This window comes from Cuculus canorus, chromosome 5 (genome assembly GCF_017976375.1).
Source record: "Cuculus canorus isolate bCucCan1 chromosome 5, bCucCan1.pri, whole genome shotgun sequence".
NCBI lineage: Eukaryota > Metazoa > Chordata > Aves > Cuculiformes > Cuculidae > Cuculus > Cuculus canorus.
In genome coordinates, this window is record NC_071405.1 from 39802650 (window position 1) to 39820913 (window position 18264).

The following is an 18264-nucleotide window of genomic DNA, read 5'->3' on the forward strand; positions in this document are numbered from 1 at the left end:
ATAAAATAGAAATCTGTCTTTCTCCGCTGCTGTCCTTCCTTTTGTGCCAATCCACGCAGCACTCTCTCCAAAACTTTACCACATTCTTGTCTTTTCTAGTGTAGTTTCTGGCTATAGGTGCTGTCTGTTCTGCATTTCCTTTTACGAGTTAGAAATTCATCATGGCGCTGGTAGGAAACAGTCTAAAGTGATAGCCTTAAAGAGGAGTTCCTGCCTTTTGCATTTCCTTTAGTCTTTCATATTGCCACTGGCAGCATTTGGCTCCTCTTGCATTTGTGCCACATCTAGTTTAACGCTTGAAGGTTACTATCATTTTCCAGATCCTGGTAAGTATACTTGTTGGCTGTTGCTGCACTTGTACCTTCTCTCAAGTCTTACAGCCATCATCAAGTGGATGAAGAACACAACTCTCTGTGTGCATCTCACAGATCTTTTGAACTAATTTGAGAACATTTGATGAATAAATTTTCACTTCTTATGTATTATTAGGTACTGCTGCTTCAAGGTCATGCTTTTTCTCTTTGGAGTAGCAAGATACTTAGAAATTCTCTTTCCAAAAAGCTTTTAGGATTCCCCTCTGTTTCTGTAATCATAGGCTTAAAATTTTTTGAATCTGCTCTTTGAAAATATTTTGAGATTCTTACAGTGTGGGCTATGTATTGTCAAAAACTGTCACTAGTCTGCTGTCTTGCAGCTCATATCTATCCTAAAGGCTACTTTCTTCTATTTTTTATACATAACTTTTTCTTTTTGACAGAGTGGAAAACTTAGCAGAGAACTTGATTTAGTAAGCCACCATGTGAGAACGCGGCTGGATGAACTGAAAAGACAAGAGTTGGCAAGATTAAGAATGTTAATTAAAGCTAAAATGGATTCTGTTCAAGGTAAGAATATAAAATTTAACTAGGTGAGTTAACAGATGGGATTGTATTGGAGAAGTGCCCAAAGTCCATCAGTTATGGTTTGTTTGCTGTCAACAAAAATGACTGTAAGCTGAAAGTGAGTGTCCTTTTTGAGCTGGCCTCAGGCCAGTAAAGACCCACCTTTATAGGAAACTGGGGAGAAAGGCCATCTGTGTTTTATAAATAACTAAACTTGATTCTGGCTATGGATTTTTCCTAATCCTTTCTCATCCTCTTTTTTTGGTTTTGTGGTGCATCACTTTATAGATTACTTATTGAGAACTAGTAACATAGTAGGACTGTGTTTAAGAATACAAGATGACTTAGCATTTCATGTCTTTAAGGGTAGAAGATAAGTTTTTTTAACAGTCAGTTAAGACAGAAGTTTTCCTTCTTTTAAGGCTCTTTTCCATCAGTTAGTTATTGTACAGATTTATAGCAAATATTAAGAATTTCAGTTTAGAAGATTATTTTTCTTACTTTAGGAGCAATTTTAAGGTCCTGAATAATGAGAAACATTTGAAGTGAAAAAACTTCTCCGTGGCATTTTCTTAATTCTTAATGAATAAAGAACACAGGTTTCTAGTGATTCTGATTACTGTACGTTTGTGTGGGAAGAGGTGCTATGCCTTTTCATTTCTTACTACTGAAGAATTTTTGAAATTTGCATTTAGAACTAGTTCTGTAAATTTCTAACTAGTGGTTTCTTTTTGAAGATAATTAGTTGCTCATAAACAAAGATCATTAATTTGCTTGGGCAGATAACTTTTTAATAACAATACAATAATGTTGAAGGGTCCCGCTGAATTGAATAAGTAGTGTATCAATTTAAAATACTCCAAGAATAAGGATCTGTCTTCTAGGCTAAGCTGAATTTCGAGGTTGCAAATATACTGAAGAAGTATGCGTGTGCAAGTATATGAGGATGTTACTAGAGTCAGGAAAGCATCAGATTAGTTGAGGAAAAAAGATATTTACAGTGTAGTACCCTTACAATTAAGTCTTTAGGTGCTACCATAGTATAATTAATGAATAATACTATAGAATTGGCTGAGGGCATTAGATAACCTTTCTCTTCTTTGCTTCCTTTTAATGAAAGTTCTAGCCCAGTCCAATGGTATCCTCTTCTCAGGAGTCAGTGCATTGCCTTGTGTACCTGCTAGACCTCATGTTCATCTTCCTCAGCTAACGATACCGATTGTGTATATAGTAATTTTGGGTATTTTGAATTTTTTTAATATTTTAATGGACTGATTACTTCTAACCCTCTCTACTTCCATAAATGAAGAGTAACTAACAGAATGTGCTTTGGAAAAATAATTCCCCCCAACAGACCAGATCTGTTGCGGTATAAGTGTAAGATCTTACATTTGGGAAAGAACAAGAACAGATTATTCCAGTTACGAATTTCAGATGGCCACTTGGATGTGAAAACGTTGGGAGTAGGAAAATATTTTGTAAAGCCTATAATCAGCCCTGCCAGCGAGTACTTCACATGACATACAACAAGTATGGCCGGATTATCTATAAAATACAGCTGCAGCTGTACACCTGTCCCACATCTTGGAACATTTACAAAAGAGCATTCTATAGTAACAGCGGACAGAGTTGTTATTTCTTCTGTTACTCTTTCCCCTGCAACACCACTTACTATCTTAGTCTTCTATTTGGTCTAAAACAAACAAACAAAAAAGTACACCCACCCCTGATTTCTTCCTTCTCAGATGGATTAGGCTTAAGAAAAAAACAGATTTGAGATTATATTCCGCATATATTCAGTCCCAATCCAGATGTGTTTTTAGACATGTGCGCCAAGATCATGCTAGACTGATCAGTACAGGACAGAATAATGTTAGGGTTTGGGTCTCAGATAATACAGAAGTATGGCAAGTAAATACTGTCAAATAGAATTAATCTTTTCCCATAAATATAAAGAATAGAGGAAAATAGGTTCGGGAGCTTTTTTTTTTTTTGTGGGTTTTCTGTTTGTTTTGGTTTGGGTTTTTTTTTTTTTTTTTTAAAGCCTATTATTACACTTCTAAAAAATGTTTCAAAAACAGGCTAAGCCCCATATACTTCGACAGAAATTATGATCTCACCAGGAAGGAATGATGGTTGAAGTCTGCCCCAGGCAGTGTTTGCTGTTTTGTGATAATATAAATGCAGCATTGAGTGTAAGACATAGTTTAACAAAAAATAACATTTTCAGAATTGTGTTTTACATTTTTTTTAAAACAAAGTATTCTTTGCTAAGTCATCTTGTAAAAGCTCGTTAAAATTGTTATACATAACATATCAAAGGGTATGCTGCTCAAGATAGCATTATTATCTAGCATTAGCAGTCAGAAACCACGGTGACAGCTAGAAAAGTCTGTTGTAGAAATGTGCTTTGTTGTTAGTGCGTTGTGTGTTGACATTGTTGGGTATAGTTTCTGTCATAAGGAAAAGAGGAGCATTTGTATCTTTTAGACATAGCACCTGACTCTCCACTTTCTTGCACTAATTGTTTTGCGCAAAGGAAATTTTAATACCTGCTTATCCAGTTTGATGTAATTATACCTCCTATCATGCATGCATCTTTGGCCACGTGTAAATTGTTTGCAAAATGTACAGGGAATAGAAGAGTCAGACTTTTCTCCCGGTTCAGGAAAAAGGTGCAAGTTGTTAGCTTTGATATGCACATAACTTCAACTTCCTCATTTATATAAAAGGGAATAAAATGTTTTGCTTGGTTTGTGAAGCTCAAATTGGTTGTGTGTTTCCTTGCTGAAACAGAAGCCTTAATTTGTGTGTATTAAATTATTGGTGTAATGCTTCAAAAGGAATGTAGTGCAAACTGCTATCAAGTTTGCCGATATCGTTCGGGAAAAGCAACTTTAGAAGTGTTGCTATAGTTTCCTCCAACAGTGAAAAAATTACCTAGTCCTCAGGGAACCTCAAGCATTTAAAATGCACAAGCTTGCCTATGAGAGTTTGTATCTTCCTGATCTTGCTTGATTTCAAACTTATTTTAATGTTTTACATTTGTACCTTGTTTTTTTCAGACACAGGCATAGACCATCAGGCTCTCCTTAAACAGTTTGAGCACCTGAACCATCAGAATCCTGACACGTTTGAACCTAAAGACTTGGATATGTTGATCAAAGCAGTGAGTGTTAGATAGAAACTACTGTGAGGTTTTTTGGTATTACTGTGCTTTTTTTTTTCTTAGCTGAAGGCAAATACTTCTATGTGTACCACTTTTTCAAGAATGACATGCGGCTTTAGTTTTCAGAGAAAAGTCAGTTGTCTCCACTGAACATCTAAACTGGTGTCAGTGTGTGTTAATGCCCATAAATTTCAGGCTTAACAAAAAAAATCTTAAGATGACTTAGATTCATGTACCAGTACAATCAGCTTTGGGAATGAAAGGCCTTTCTGGGACCATTTAAATTAAATACAGTTTTGTAGGGGTACATTTTTCCCAAGTGTATTTTATGATTTCTCCTTCTAAGTGATTGAGATGTCTCACAGAATGATATAAACAATCATCCCTAAACTAGCCATTTGAATTTTGGGATCTATTTCTAGATACGCCAAGCTGCAAAGCTTCAGAAGACTAGAATTTAAGATACCAATATTAGAAATTGCATTTGCTGGGCACGGCATTTAGTGTCTGTTTAGCAGATTCAGTATTGATCAGAGGTGTGTGTAGGGTTCGATGCATGTTTTTTAAGGGGATGCAGTTAAGCTAAGCACGGCATGGCTTCTTTCCACTGCTGGGAAGAATACCCTTCCCCAAGGGAAAAAAACCTTTAACCTCAAATATGCTTTAGAGAGCAGTGCATGTCTCTCATGAGCATCTGACAATTTTTATATTTTCAAAATAAATTGAAAGATAAGGTATATTTTAAGAGTTCTTTGAATTTTGTGGACTTCTTTTACTCTTAGAAAATTTTCTATAAAATTATTTTCTATGTAGATATTGTAAAGTTTCTCACCATTTCTGAGCATTGCTTCTGGGAAAATTCAGGTTGTCTAGGGGAAGTATATCCTCAGTGGGGTAGTTCTTTCTCTTATGATATTATTTTTCTTGTCATTTCTCAGCTGCAATATTGACAAAGCATAATGGGCCATTTAGGGGGGTGTTTTTGAAAACGTAGAGTGAATCTGAAAATTAAAATGTAAATACTGGAGACACTGAATCAGGTCTGAGCATGTTACTTTGAAAAGCAGTAGCAAAACATCCTTTAATAACTTGAGCTGTCTAAAACGATACATCTCTGAACTCTATACAAATACTTGTCAGAAATTCTTCCCTCACACCCTTTCTTTCCCCATAATTGTTTTTTTAATGTAATCTGTATTAAGCTACTGCAAACTAACTCCCATTAATTACAAAGGCAGTTTTTTGTTAAACTCTAGGATAAGCTACAAATGTTCTCATTCTGAAATAAACGAGGAATAAATTAAGCTGCACTCAATTAGAATGGAACATACTAAACTTGAATTAGTTGATGAGAGGGGACACTTTGATGACTTCTTGCAGTGCTGTGTAGTTGCAAGAATTTTCTAGCAGTTGAACTTACAAATTTCTATTAACAAAGTGAGAAGAGAAGTTTTTGCATCGCTGTCTCGTGAAAGGAAACCCCCCAACTAGTCTACCTCTTGTTTAAAGGAGAATTGCCATATGGCCAGCCTTGCCCACAGATCTGAACAATACAGTGTTTTTAATGTCATATGTGTTAACATAATCAGGTGGCATAAGTCTTGTCTACGTATATTTATATTCTTAGGCTACAAGTGACCTGGAAAACTATGATAAGACGCGGCATGAGGAGTTTAAGAAATATGAGATGATGAAAGAACATGAGAGGAGAGAGTATTTGAAAACATTGGATGAAGAAAAGAGGCAACGAGAAGAATCCAAATTTCAGGAGATGAAGAAAAAACATGGAGATCACCCTAAAGTTCACCATCCTGTAAGGCCACAGTCTGTTCCTACATGATGGAGTGAAAGCTTTCCTTTCCAGAGAGAAAAAGCTAATAAAATGAAGGGTATATCGTGTTTACTCTCAGCTTTTACCTCTTCTCTTTGACATGGCAGCAGAGTGTGGAAACCTTGCTGAGAGCATTACAAATCCCACTACACATACCCCACTTTTTCTATACTGTTTGCTGACAGAATTACTATTTATGAGAAAGCTAGAACTAATGAGGAAGAAGCCAGAATTTACCTGATTTACCTCCCTCCAGTTATTGTTTCTAGATGAAGTCTGTGTAGCCGTGACTGATTATTACAGGTATCCCTTTCTACAAAATATGCATTTCCTTGATATTCCCTTTTTCCCTCGGCCTTTCTGCCTAATGAAAATATTAAACCAAAAGGGAATTACCGAAAATTCCATTGATTCCATTTGCAACATGACTAATGAGAAAATAAAACCTTTCAGAGAAACTGTAATGCAAAGTTAATGCAGAAAAATTACACTTAACTGTCTTTTGAATAGTTTTTCTTTGTAACCAATCTATAGGGAAGCAAAGATCAACTGAAAGAGGTGTGGGAAGAAGCAGATGGACTAGATCCTAATGAATTTGACCCCAAAACATTTTTCAAATTGCACGGTAAGCGGTTTAGCTTAATTTAGTGAACAAGTGAAGTGACTTAGTTATCTTCTGCTGAAGGCAAGTTTATCTTCTGCTAGGATGAAGTCATATACCTCAAGCAATTTGGATGAATCTGCAGAGTGTAGAGGAGAAAATATGTATGTTAATGCATATATGTTTACTGCGAAGTTTTAAATGAAGCTTAAATGTTGAAGACAGGTTTTTGTTTAACTACTCATAAAATCATACAGCCAATAACCAGTAGTGATTTCTCAGGGAAGTATGGGTATTTAGAGGGCTGTCCATAACTATGGCTTTGCTTATACACTATGTATTAGGAATAAATCCTCAGAGGTGTGTGTAGGGACTCTTGCTTTCTCATCATCGCTGCAGGGAAGTGCCAGATACCCCTTATCTTTGGAATGGCCATAGAAGTGCCAAGCCTCTTCAGAAGTTTCAAGATTCTCTTAATAAAACAAACCTCCAAATGCTCCCCGATCCCTTCTCTCTATTTCAGTGCATTGTGCAGCTAGAGACAGTAAAATAGTAACAGAGATAAGGATGCATCTCACTGGGCATTTTGCTTTAAGGGTGATCATATAAATGAATAACCTTATATTCTGACAGTGCTAAATGCTTCATCATAAAGTACCCTTAAGCAGATCCTGCTTGGCACTGGGCTGTGAAGGGCTGAGCAGTACATAGATTTTGACTAATCCCAGGATGATAATTCAGCTGAAGAAAAGTATTCCAGCTTCAGTTTGAGCTTTTATCTTGGTTTATAAAATATATCTTTATTATAGTTATTAAACCTTAATTCTTTCTAGAAAGAGATCTTGAAAGATAATTTTCCGAAATGTTTTGGTAGCTTTTTTGTGCAAATCTCACCAAAACAGAAATAGCTGAAATAACCTTTTGCTTTAGAGTTTACTGTATAAAAAAAAATTCAAAGCAATTAAACAAAAATATTTCATAATAAGACTTACTTGAAATAGACGTTCTCTTTCAATTTCAGAGGTTGTATAAGGATATTCAGAGTAGAATGTAGGATAAAAGATGGATTGTTAGTTACCAAGTATTCTCTCTGCGTTTGTTATGAAAAGCCATTTTACAGTGATCTCTTCTCAAGTGCTCTGTATTTATATAGATATTTACGTAATTTAGTTTCTTGGACAGTCATGCTGTTGGTTAACCAAGTTTTTCCTGCAGATTTTTGTTACTCCTGAATATATTTACAAATTTAGTTATTGAATTGGGACTTGTTCTCAGCAATATTTTTTGGCGTTTGCAATCTGTACAATCCTGTTGTGACCTATTTAATTTTGCTGATCTAACGAGGTAGGGGGATTGCTCCAGACTCGTCCAACCAACCAACGAAAAATGACAATACAGTTCAGCCAATGCCTGATAAAAACCTAAAGAGAAAGATGATTTATGTAACCAGCATCTTGTTAAATGAGGTTTTTAATCCACGTGAAATGCATATGCTGATACTTGATTCGTGGAGAACTGTTACATGTATTACTTTGTGTACTTACTCAACTTGTATTTTCAACACTTCATTTTGTAGATGTCAATAATGATGGGTTCCTGGATGAGCAGGAGCTGGAGGCCCTATTTACTAAAGAGGTAAAAAAAAAAAAGTTTAGAAACTTAACTTGTTTCAGTAAATGGTTACAGGGATATCTGTATTTCCAAGTATATTTGTGGGCTTTGGACTACAGATTAGAGTATTCGTGCTAAGTTTTGTGCATCCTTAATGTTTCTGCAAAAGAGGGAAAGAAAAATAGTTGAAGCACGGGACTCAGACACAGAGATCTAGTGTTCATGATTTTTTCTGCCACAGGCTTGTTTGAGATTTTATAATTAATACTCATCTATGTATGTATTTAGCCATGGGATAGCTATACTTATTTAAATTGCACTGCAGAGATCTGCACTCCCGCTCTGGCTAGATGCAGCCTGGTAGCTGGGTAGCTGTGCTCATTCTGTGCTATTTTAAAGTTATAAGACTTGTTGAAAGATAAAGAGTTACGCTTGTGTGAATTGGTGCAAAGACAGCATGTTGTGGAAGTGGCTGCAGAAATTTCCCATGTTTTGTATCTGGCTAGTTTGGAGCACGTGTATATCTGATAAAGTAGACAGACTTTTAGTCCCTTTAACCCTTTATTTGTTGTCTGTGAAAATGCATTTATTAGTACTACTATGTCTCCCAGAGGGTTAATGATAGTAATGTACTGATATTATACAGTGATGGGAATTACAGAATGAATGAGGAAACTAAAGGGCTTGGTCATAATTTTTCCAGTAGATTCTGTTTCACAGAATAAAAAAACCTAAACTTCACACTGAAAAGATCCAATACTATGGCTGTCACTATATAGTTCTACACTTTTTTCTGTATTTCATCAGTTGGGGAGGAAACGTTATAAAGTGTATAGAGAAGTTTATAAATCCAAACTACCGTAATTTTTTGAAGAAATTAAATTTGTAAATGCAAATTTCTAACAACACTTTGCCATAATCCCCTCTAATAAAAAGAAGATATATGGCAGTTTTTTTTGAGAGATCTCATCGTTTTGCAGCTTTGTAGTTTAAAACCAAATAGTCAGGGGCCTTAGAATTGTCTAGGGCTGAGAAAGCTAAGTAGAAGCAAATTAGCATAAGCTCACCAGAAAGACATTGTGCAAGAAGAGAAGTGGACTGTTAAATTAAACACTCAGTTTGTCTTGTGATATCCTGAACGCTTACAGGATCAGCTGCACGCTCTGGTAGAAAAAAATACTCTCTCCTGTTCCAGAAACCACATGGAAACTGCCTGTTTTGGATCAAATGTAGGATCAGACTGTGCATGCCAAGGTCAATTTCACTGTAATGTCCACAGTGCTGAATTACAACAGCCCATGTGAATTAGTTGAAGACTTCATTCTTAGCAGTGAAAAACTCACTTGTTACTTATATACTGTGCCAAAAGAGAATTACACACACACATTCTCTCTCTATTGGAAAAAGGGTGAACTCGTGTTTTTAGCTATATCTCACTACTGTTCCAAATTTGTTCTGTCATTTGAATGAGCAGCTCTTTTTTTCAAACTAACATTTGCTACTTTTGAATTTCAGCTAGAAAAAGTTTATGATCCCAAAAATGAAGAGGATGACATGGTTGAAATGGAAGAAGAAAGACTGAGAATGAGAGAGCATGTAATGAATGAGGTGGGGGCTGATGTTCAGTAGAGCTGCTGAATTCCTATTGTGTTCAAGAAAAAGAGTCCTCCTAACATGAAGGGTTGTCCAAGTACAGCAGAAAGGGACAACCTGCCACACTGAATGCTGCTCGTGCTGGGATTCACATAGTTACAATTCTCAAGCCCTGTCCTTGTATTCTGATGCAAATGCCTGCTGACTTTTTTTTTTATTTGAGAAGTTCCAGAGAAGGAATTTTTCTGTAGCCTCCATCTTTTGTAGATACTTAAATTCAATAGAAATTCTATGTGAATTTTATGTCAAACATGGAAGACTAAGTATGCTTCTGCAGCTGTCAAATAGGTAAGATTTAGGTGTGCGAAGAGGGAGCCGAACAAGTGTCTTCTTTCATGTAGTTCCCTTCAGAAGATGGCTCAGAGCTGAAGTTATCGCCTGTGACAGTGAATAGCTTTACTGGTTCTGACAGATTTTTAATCCAAGAGACTGAGGAAAGGGAAGAGGATGTTTTAAGCCACCATGTTTTTCATTCGTATCTTTTCTGTATTCAACTATATTCCTTAAGCTTGAAGGACGGAGCAAGCCTGGTCCTCTATTAGTCATAAAGGGAAGTGTTTCCTACCTTCCCGTTCAAGGATTTGGACACAGTTTAGTTGTGGGTTTTTTTTGGTTGATGGTTTAAAACCTCCCTATCTAGCAGTGAAGATTACTCTGACTCACTATTACAAAATTACTACCAGAAAGCTACAAAACATTTTTCTCAAAATAATCCTGTGTGCCACTGTTAGCGTTGGGCCTGTGACAACAAATAACGTTTCCAATAAAGCCAATGAATTTTGAACTACAGCATGAGGATTTACTTTCCAGTCCCATTTTTGATAAGCTATATGAGCTTTAGAGCTGTCCCTTGAAAATGGGACAGTTTAAAAACAAAGTGATTATATTCGTGAAGATATTTGCATAATGAAATTTAACATTAGCTCCACCAAAACCTGTCCTTTACATTGAGTTTAATTTTTTGCTTCAAATAGGTTGACATCAACAAGGACCGGCTAGTGACTTTGGAAGAGTTCCTGCGGGCTACAGAGAAAAAAGAATTTTTGGAGCCAGATAGCTGGGAGGTAATGAAAACATGTTCCAAGTGCAACATAAAATACTATTACCATCACTCTGGCCAGGAAACCAAATGGCATGTCTCTAACCTTTGCTTTTTTTCAGTTCTGTTTTGGAGTGTATGTGTAGTTAAGCACCTTAGCTAAATGTAATGCACAAAATGTAGCAGACTAATGAAATGCAGATGCAATGTGTATAGTCTGCACACAAACAGAAAGGGTCTTGCGCCACCCTGTGGATCCTAGAAGAGCTTTTCTCACGCGCTTTTCAAATAGGAAGTGGACATTTTGTTTATGAATCACTTTAAAGGCATGATAGGAGCTCAGCTGGAAGCAAGAGGAATTTTTTTCTCCTACCTCTAAATCTGTAATAGAATTTTCATGAAAAAAGATATGAGAAACAGACTCTGCCATTTCTTACAGTGTGTGTAGTACCCCTTTACAGTGTCGTGTCTGGGTATTTTGATGGAAATTCTGAGGGTTGTTAGTGAACTCTACAATTCAGCTAATAACCTCAGTGGGAAGATAATATGTATATATATATACACACATATATATATATGCATTCCTGCCTAAGTATTCACATTTGTATTTTTCTTGCAGACACTAGATCAACAGCAGCTCTTCACTGAGGACGAGCTTAAGGAATTTGAAAGTCACATTTCCCAGCAGGAAGATGAACTTAGAAAGAAGGCAGAAGATCTTCAGAAGCAGAAAGAAGAGCTACAGAGGCAGCATGACCAGCTTCAGGCTCAGAAACAAGAGCTTCAGCAGGTACACTTAGGAGAACTGAAGGTGTTTTTTTGATTTTCGTAACCTTATATATGTACTGGCACATGATAATCCTTGACTCTGGAGATTTCTTTACCTTGGTTTCTCAAATGAGTCACAGCTGAATGCTAAAATAACGGTACCACAGCAAAACATAATCCAGTATTTAGGATTATAGCAAACAATGCAAGCATCTCAGCTGAGTAGTATACCCATTAACAATGCCTTTACATAATGACTGCAAAATTTGTTTTACGTTTATTCATTGATATCACGTCAGAGAAAGTTGACAGATTTAAATTTTTCACTGTGGTATTTTTTTTTTCACCAGGTCGTAAAGCAGATGGAACAAAAGAAACTACAGCAAGGAAATCCTCCAGCAGGACCAGATGGAGAACTAAAATTCCAACCTCGTATGTATCTTTCTGTGTAGATACACAGACTTTAAAATAAGATCTCCAATGTAAAAGTCATTAAAACTATGTTTTCTGTTGAAGCTGATAGTATAATGTGATTTTAATGATCTCTGTACAGAAGTTCACTAAACTGTCTTTAAGAGGGAAGTATTGAACTCTAAAGTACTCCTGAAATATCAGTGTTTTTAAGTCCATAGTATAATAACAGAGTTCTAACGTAAGGCATCAAATGGGCAGAGAATGAGGATTGTACTCTGCCTGTCAGACTAAAAATACTGAGATCTAGGGTATCCGGGATTTCTGAGCGTCCAGAGAATAGTTGAGACATGCAAATGACCAGGTCTTTCTGATGTTCTATGGCTGCATTACCAGTCTCAGACTGCAGAAAAAAGCATTTAAAAGCTTTCCACGAGTCTATTCTCTGTCACCAGTTTACCAGCAGTTGGGCATAACTTGACATGACAAGTTAGTTTTGGACAGTATGAATGACCAGTTGCTTCAACACCCTCAGAAGAAGATAGTGTCACAATAAATAGTTGCATTTGCTCATTGGTGGAGACAAATCGGTCAGCTATATATTAGAACTTCATAACACATTGTCCATCTTTCTTTTGTGCTTCAAAGGGGCTCTGGTCTCCTATACATCCTAACTTAGCTTTTCCTCCCCCTCTAGAAGGGTTGAAACTAATATGGCTTCATTGGCTTCCATGTTCCTTGCTAACATTATCTGTAGAGCTCAAGAACTTCTTGACATTCATCTCGAGCATAGGGCCTGGAACTACAACCAGGCAGTCTTTTGACACTGGAAGCTCTGAACTGCTCCTGCAGGGCCAGCACTGGAACTTCAAAACTTAAATGCTGTCTTCAATGGTGACAGCTCACTTTGTTGGGTAGTCGGAAAGTCTATCCCTCAGCCACTCTGTTCTATGAAGAAAAATAATGACATTTTGGTACCAGTTTAATTAGGTCTTCTATTTGCTTCAAAATTGCCTGTGCATAATTTCATTTTATGATCCTTAGTTTTGAGAGCCTCACTTCCCCTAACTTTCAGTAAAAACGTGTAATAGCAGGTGCCTTGGGAATTGGACTAATGATACATCTTTTGATAGTGGCAATATTGTAGGAGATATTGTTCTTAATACATATATTACTTTATGTAAAAACTGTGTGCAATGTCATTTGGTGTCATAGAATGGATTTTATTAGCCAGAACTAGCCACTACTCGTTCACGGAGTTAAGGAGATGCAGGTAGACAGTATTTCTACTCTGTAGGCCACTGGAGCTACTAAAGGTAAATTAGGGAAAAAAAAGATTGTCACAGAAGTGCAGCAGCAAGTTCTGAAATCTCCGGCAAACTATGAAAATTAGTATTATTCAAGGCTAGGCAAGGGGATAATGTTTTCAATATTGTCAACGCGGAGAAGAATAGAATACAGTTGCTCTTGTTTTCTTTTTCAGGCTTCCTGTATTAGAATTAAAAGTTTTGTAAAAACATGATATATTTCAGGAAGAACAATTTCCAAAGTAAAAACATTTCACAGAAACAACTAGTAATCTAAGTGGAAACTCTGACTATTGTAATAGTAGAGTCTGTTGAGGAATCTCAATCCGATTTAATTGCTAGTCACGTAAAATTGTTGATTCCACTTACAATCCCAAATGTAGGTGGTTTTATTTGATTGTCCCTACACTAAAAGGTTTCCTTTAGAGACTTCACACTGGGAGTCAACTTAATTGAGAAGTTATAAATGGCTTTACTCTTGTTTTACAGCTGGGGAACACAAAGTTGGAGATGCACCAAAACATCCTGCGGGAGGTGATCAGCCTTTACCACCAGGACATGTCCAAGAAACAGCTGCTAGAACTGATGAAGTTCACCCTTAACCACTTGTGCCTCAAATTTATAGCGTCTTTATTATTTGGGGGGGTGGGGGCCAGGAAATAAGAGTGAAACACGAACTCTCCACTTTCTTCCCTGAACTGTAAAATCATTTGGAATGTTAGAGATATAGTATTAATCAGATTTGAATCGTAAATTAAACTATTTTTCTCTCCAGTGCATCAGTCAGAATTAACGATGGGATCATTTAGCAGGTATAATGGAAGAGGGAATTAAGGAAACTTAATAGTAAAGTTTTTTATGGCCAGGAGACTGAGCTGTTGGAACTCTTCTCTTACAAAAAGGGAGAAGATGTCTGTTATTCTGTGTTTAGGCATGAATAGAAATCTTCTCAGAGAGAAAGCAAGGAACTGGCCTGAGTGTCAAGTTAGGTCTAGTTTTATGCAGAAACTCTTTCCAGAAGTGCTGAGAAGCTAAACGTGGCAAAATGAAAACCATAGGTAAAGGCCTACCATTTCCAGCACTACCAAACCCTTTCTTCTTGAAGACCAAATAAAAATCAAACTTCTAATCCTTAATCACAGAAAATTTGCACTTTCTAAAATCTAAACACAGCAAAGAATTATGTGGAATGGTGAATATTGTTCACGTTTACAGAAGCCTAAGAATTTCACTGTAAGCCTTCAAAAGGAATACTGTACTTCTGGTGTATTGATCTGAACCATCCTCCTTGTTGAGATTAATTCTTTGTAGCAGTTGAATACTCGAGTGGCTCTTGGGGCAGTGCTTTTGTCCCTGTTTCTTTCATCAGGTGCCAGCTGATCTCAAAATTTTGCATATTAGTAAGTAAGCTTTTTATGTTGATGGAATTATTGTGCAAAACAGAACAAGACTCTTTGTCTTTTTTCTGTACGGATTGTCCTACCTCCTATGATAATACTAGATTTTTCGAAATGCACAGTGTGCTTCAGAAAGCTCTTCTCACACATGAACCTTTGACTTGTTAAGAATCTCGCTATTAACTCTTACTAAAGTCTCTCAGCAGTTGGTGTAAGTTTCTGAAGTGTCCTAAAACAGGGGTGCTACTTGATTGTATTATTTTGGTATTGAACCAGGATAGGTCCCAAATATTGTAAGCCAAGATTTTAGAAGAATAAGTTGATTTTCCTGTGGGTTTCACTATACCATCAGGAAGTTTTGTGATAGTCCTTTCTTGTCATTCATTTCAAAGTATCCTGAAGTGTAAACCCTGTTTGGGTTTATTTTGCTTGGGTTTTTGTTTTTTTTTAAAACAAGATGTTCTGATCGTACAATGCTGGCTTTGAACTGATAGACACACACCTTGGCAAGCACTCTTTGCGTTTCCTTCCTGTTCTGTGGGTAGCTGTTGACAATGTTATTAAAGCAGGTCATTTGGGTTTTGAGCAAAGAAACAGAGGCAAGCCTCTGTTACAGAAAGATGTTTCTTTCAGAATAAGACTTTTCTATTTCTTTCAGAATAAGAATATTTTAGGCAAAGTCAAAAAAAGACAGGAGGCAATTACTAACATTTTGTATTAACATTTGGGAAGTTTCTCACTCTGGAGAGCTGATTGATAGAAGCTAGGCATATTTCTTCCATATTTAAGGCTTCTTTCATCAAACCTGAGCATATTCTTGTTCTCCACACAACAAAATGAAGTCACTGCTGGAACAGATTAAGTTTTTATCTGTTTCATCTTCAGAGTTGTCATGTCGCATTTCCTTCATTTATACTACTCAAACGATTGGACTTCTTTTGCTGTTTTTTTTCTTTTTGTTGTTGTTGTTCTCTACACGAGGTGCTAACAATTTAGTTTCCAAAAACAGTGTCTCCACTGTTTGTAATTTCCATGCAATTCCAGCATTGGTTTGATTATGTCTTTGTCAGGAGACTAAAATACCTTTCAACAACTTCATCTGTTTGCTAGGAGTTCCAGACATAGTTACAGCTACATCAAGACTAATAGAGTTCCTCTGTGCACAGCCCTGGCTTTGGAATTGTATCCTGATAATGGGTAATGGAGCGAGAAGGGAAACAAAGGGGGAATTATTCAAACGTTGTGAAAAAGGTGAGGGGAATTTTCTTATGTTCTCTTCATCCCACCTGAAAGTTTACGGAGAAGAAACAGAAACAAACAGTCAGGAATGTTTGTAGAGAATTAAGGACTGAAACCTTTGGTGTGAAGGCATTTCTACCATATGAATAATTCTTTCGTTCTACATCTGCCTCCTTATATGTAATGGTATGCTTTGTAACGTGATGCTCAAGCTTTGGTTTCAGTGGAGCCTCTTATATTTCCATTGTAAGATCCTTACTCTCCCAGCTGTTGCAGATAGGTATTCGATCTCCATTATACCACTTGCTTTGAAACATCCAGAGTTTTGTAAAGATCCATCGTAACTTGGGTGCTTAACTCAGGTTCTGCTTGCCACGGTGTAGTGAGTGTCGGTGGTGACTCTGAGGCAGCCAGAGTTTGAGAAGCCACTGTGAGAAGCCAGAGTTTTCATTTGTCATTGCATTGTAAATTAGCATTAGCAGAAGTTCTTCGTTTTGCATTTCAACTACCCATTGAGGTGCGCTCCGTGTAAAGTGGTGCACAGCTTTCCTTCAATTGCTGTCTGATACCTAAATGTTGTTCTTATCAGTGTTAATTTAAGTAGTAGCTTTGCAGTTTAGCAATATACTACAGACTTTCTGTTAATTTTTTTTAGAACTGGAAACAGGCAGTTTTTTTAAAATCTTAGAATTGTTCATCCAATTTGTCTCTAAAAATAATCAGAGTTAAGTCAAACTGTCAATTATTTGCCCTAAATTATGTGAAAGTCAAAGCCTCAGTCCTCAATAACGCTTAAGTTATTGAACTCCTACTGAACACATCTTAATTTTTTTGCCTAGATGTTTTTGAGATGAGAGCCCAAATTGCAACTTCATGCTCATCTACCCAATTCAGAGTCTCATAGACAGCAAGGACTGAGTGGGTGTTCTTTCAAAAGATTGTCTGTTACATCTGGTCTATGATGAAACAAGGTTCACCCAATGCTGTCCATCTTATCTTCCTCTGTAGAGGAAGGGTATTGTCCTTCAGGCCCAGGCTAAAGGAGGTCTCTGTCTGAGTGTAATAAAGTCACCAAACTATTTTTGTGTATCATTTCTGAAGTGTGATTTAATTAAGAATTATTTCCCTGTGAGGAACATCTGCCTTAGAGGTTATGCAGTGTGCTGAAGTCATGCATACACGTGAAATATTTAACTGATGTGTTGCTTTTTAATGTGTTTGGGTTTTATGCTGATGTCTTCTTTTAATTGGATTCTTTCTTCCATAAAAGAGACAAAAAATATTACCCAATAGAAGCATGTTTCTGCCATGATACTGATTTTGCAGGAGCTTTTTGAAGTTGAAAAAAAAAATATAAAACTAAGCTTACAGCTAAGCGTGGAAGTAGAAAGCTATAATCACAGATAAATAAAGGACAGGAATAGCATGGGCACCAGTGCTTTCACCTGTACTCCGCTTTTCATTTAGGAGGCAATGACAAGAAATCCGTGTGTAACTTCTTACAGACACCAGTTCCAAGACAAAGCTGTAGAGATTTGGGTTTGTACTTGGCTAGGATTTTGGTAGGAGGATGGAGGGGTAAGATTTGGTTGATGTACAAATTCATATCCTTCAGTGCAGTATATGTAAAAAAAAAAAAGCCCCGCTCCATACTTTGTATAGATTAGTTTTTAACTGGATTAAACTGAAATTCAGTACAGTGGAAGATGTCAAGTGTTTTATTTTAAGCAGGTGGAAAAGAGGTGGGTTTAGATCTTGTCTATTAGCCCAACTTTGTATTTCTGCTTAGAGGCCCTTCCCCTTTTCCCTTTAATTTTTGCTTTCTTTTCGTAAAAAAGATACCTTTTTACTAATTCCTTTTTGCGTAAGTATCTTGTGTTATTCTCTGGCTCCAGCTTCCTCACTGCAATAGCTATTCACTGATTAGGTACTTGAATGTTCAGTTTTCTGTATTCATAAAAATACAAAATCAACTAATTAAAAAGCTACTTCTACTGCATTACAAAACCTTGACAACCCCCCACACTTCCCTGACTTGTTCAAATTAAAAACAACGAAGGTTTAGTAATAGATTTTGCTGCAGGTTGTTTTCTCTTTACTTACAGATTTTGCCTTGAAAACCAGGCATCAGCCATTTCAGGGTGTCAGAATGGTTGTGGCAATGTGTCACTTGGGGAGATCCACAGGACGTGCTACCATATAGAATCATAGAATCACTAGGTTGGAAAGGACCCACCGGATCATAGAGTCCAACCATTCCTATCAATCCCTAAACCATGCCCTTCAGCACCTCATCCACCCATCTGTTAAACACCCCCAGGGAAGGTGACCCAGCCACCTCCCTGGGCAGTCTGTTC

At 36.8% G+C, this 18264-nt stretch overlaps 1 protein-coding gene across 2 annotated transcripts in view; it reads left to right on the forward strand.

Moving 5' to 3' along the window:
* Positions 1 to 17977, forward strand: part of NUCB2 (nucleobindin 2) — a 31287-nt gene extending 13310 nt beyond the window's left edge. For both annotated transcript variants that reach the window (XM_054067101.1, XM_054067100.1), the window contains 10 exons: positions 758 to 884; positions 3947 to 4050; positions 5678 to 5863; positions 6416 to 6506; positions 8059 to 8117; positions 9609 to 9701; positions 10721 to 10810; positions 11405 to 11575; positions 11904 to 11985; positions 13761 to 17977. In XM_054067101.1, coding sequence (XP_053923076.1) covers positions 758 to 884; positions 3947 to 4050; positions 5678 to 5863; positions 6416 to 6506; positions 8059 to 8117; positions 9609 to 9701; positions 10721 to 10810; positions 11405 to 11575; positions 11904 to 11985; positions 13761 to 13873 — 1116 coding nt within the window. In that variant the 3' untranslated portion in view covers positions 13874 to 17977. The remainder of the gene's footprint in view (positions 1 to 757; positions 885 to 3946; positions 4051 to 5677; positions 5864 to 6415; positions 6507 to 8058; positions 8118 to 9608; positions 9702 to 10720; positions 10811 to 11404; positions 11576 to 11903; positions 11986 to 13760) is intronic.
* The last annotated feature ends 287 nt before the right edge of the window (positions 17978 to 18264 follow it).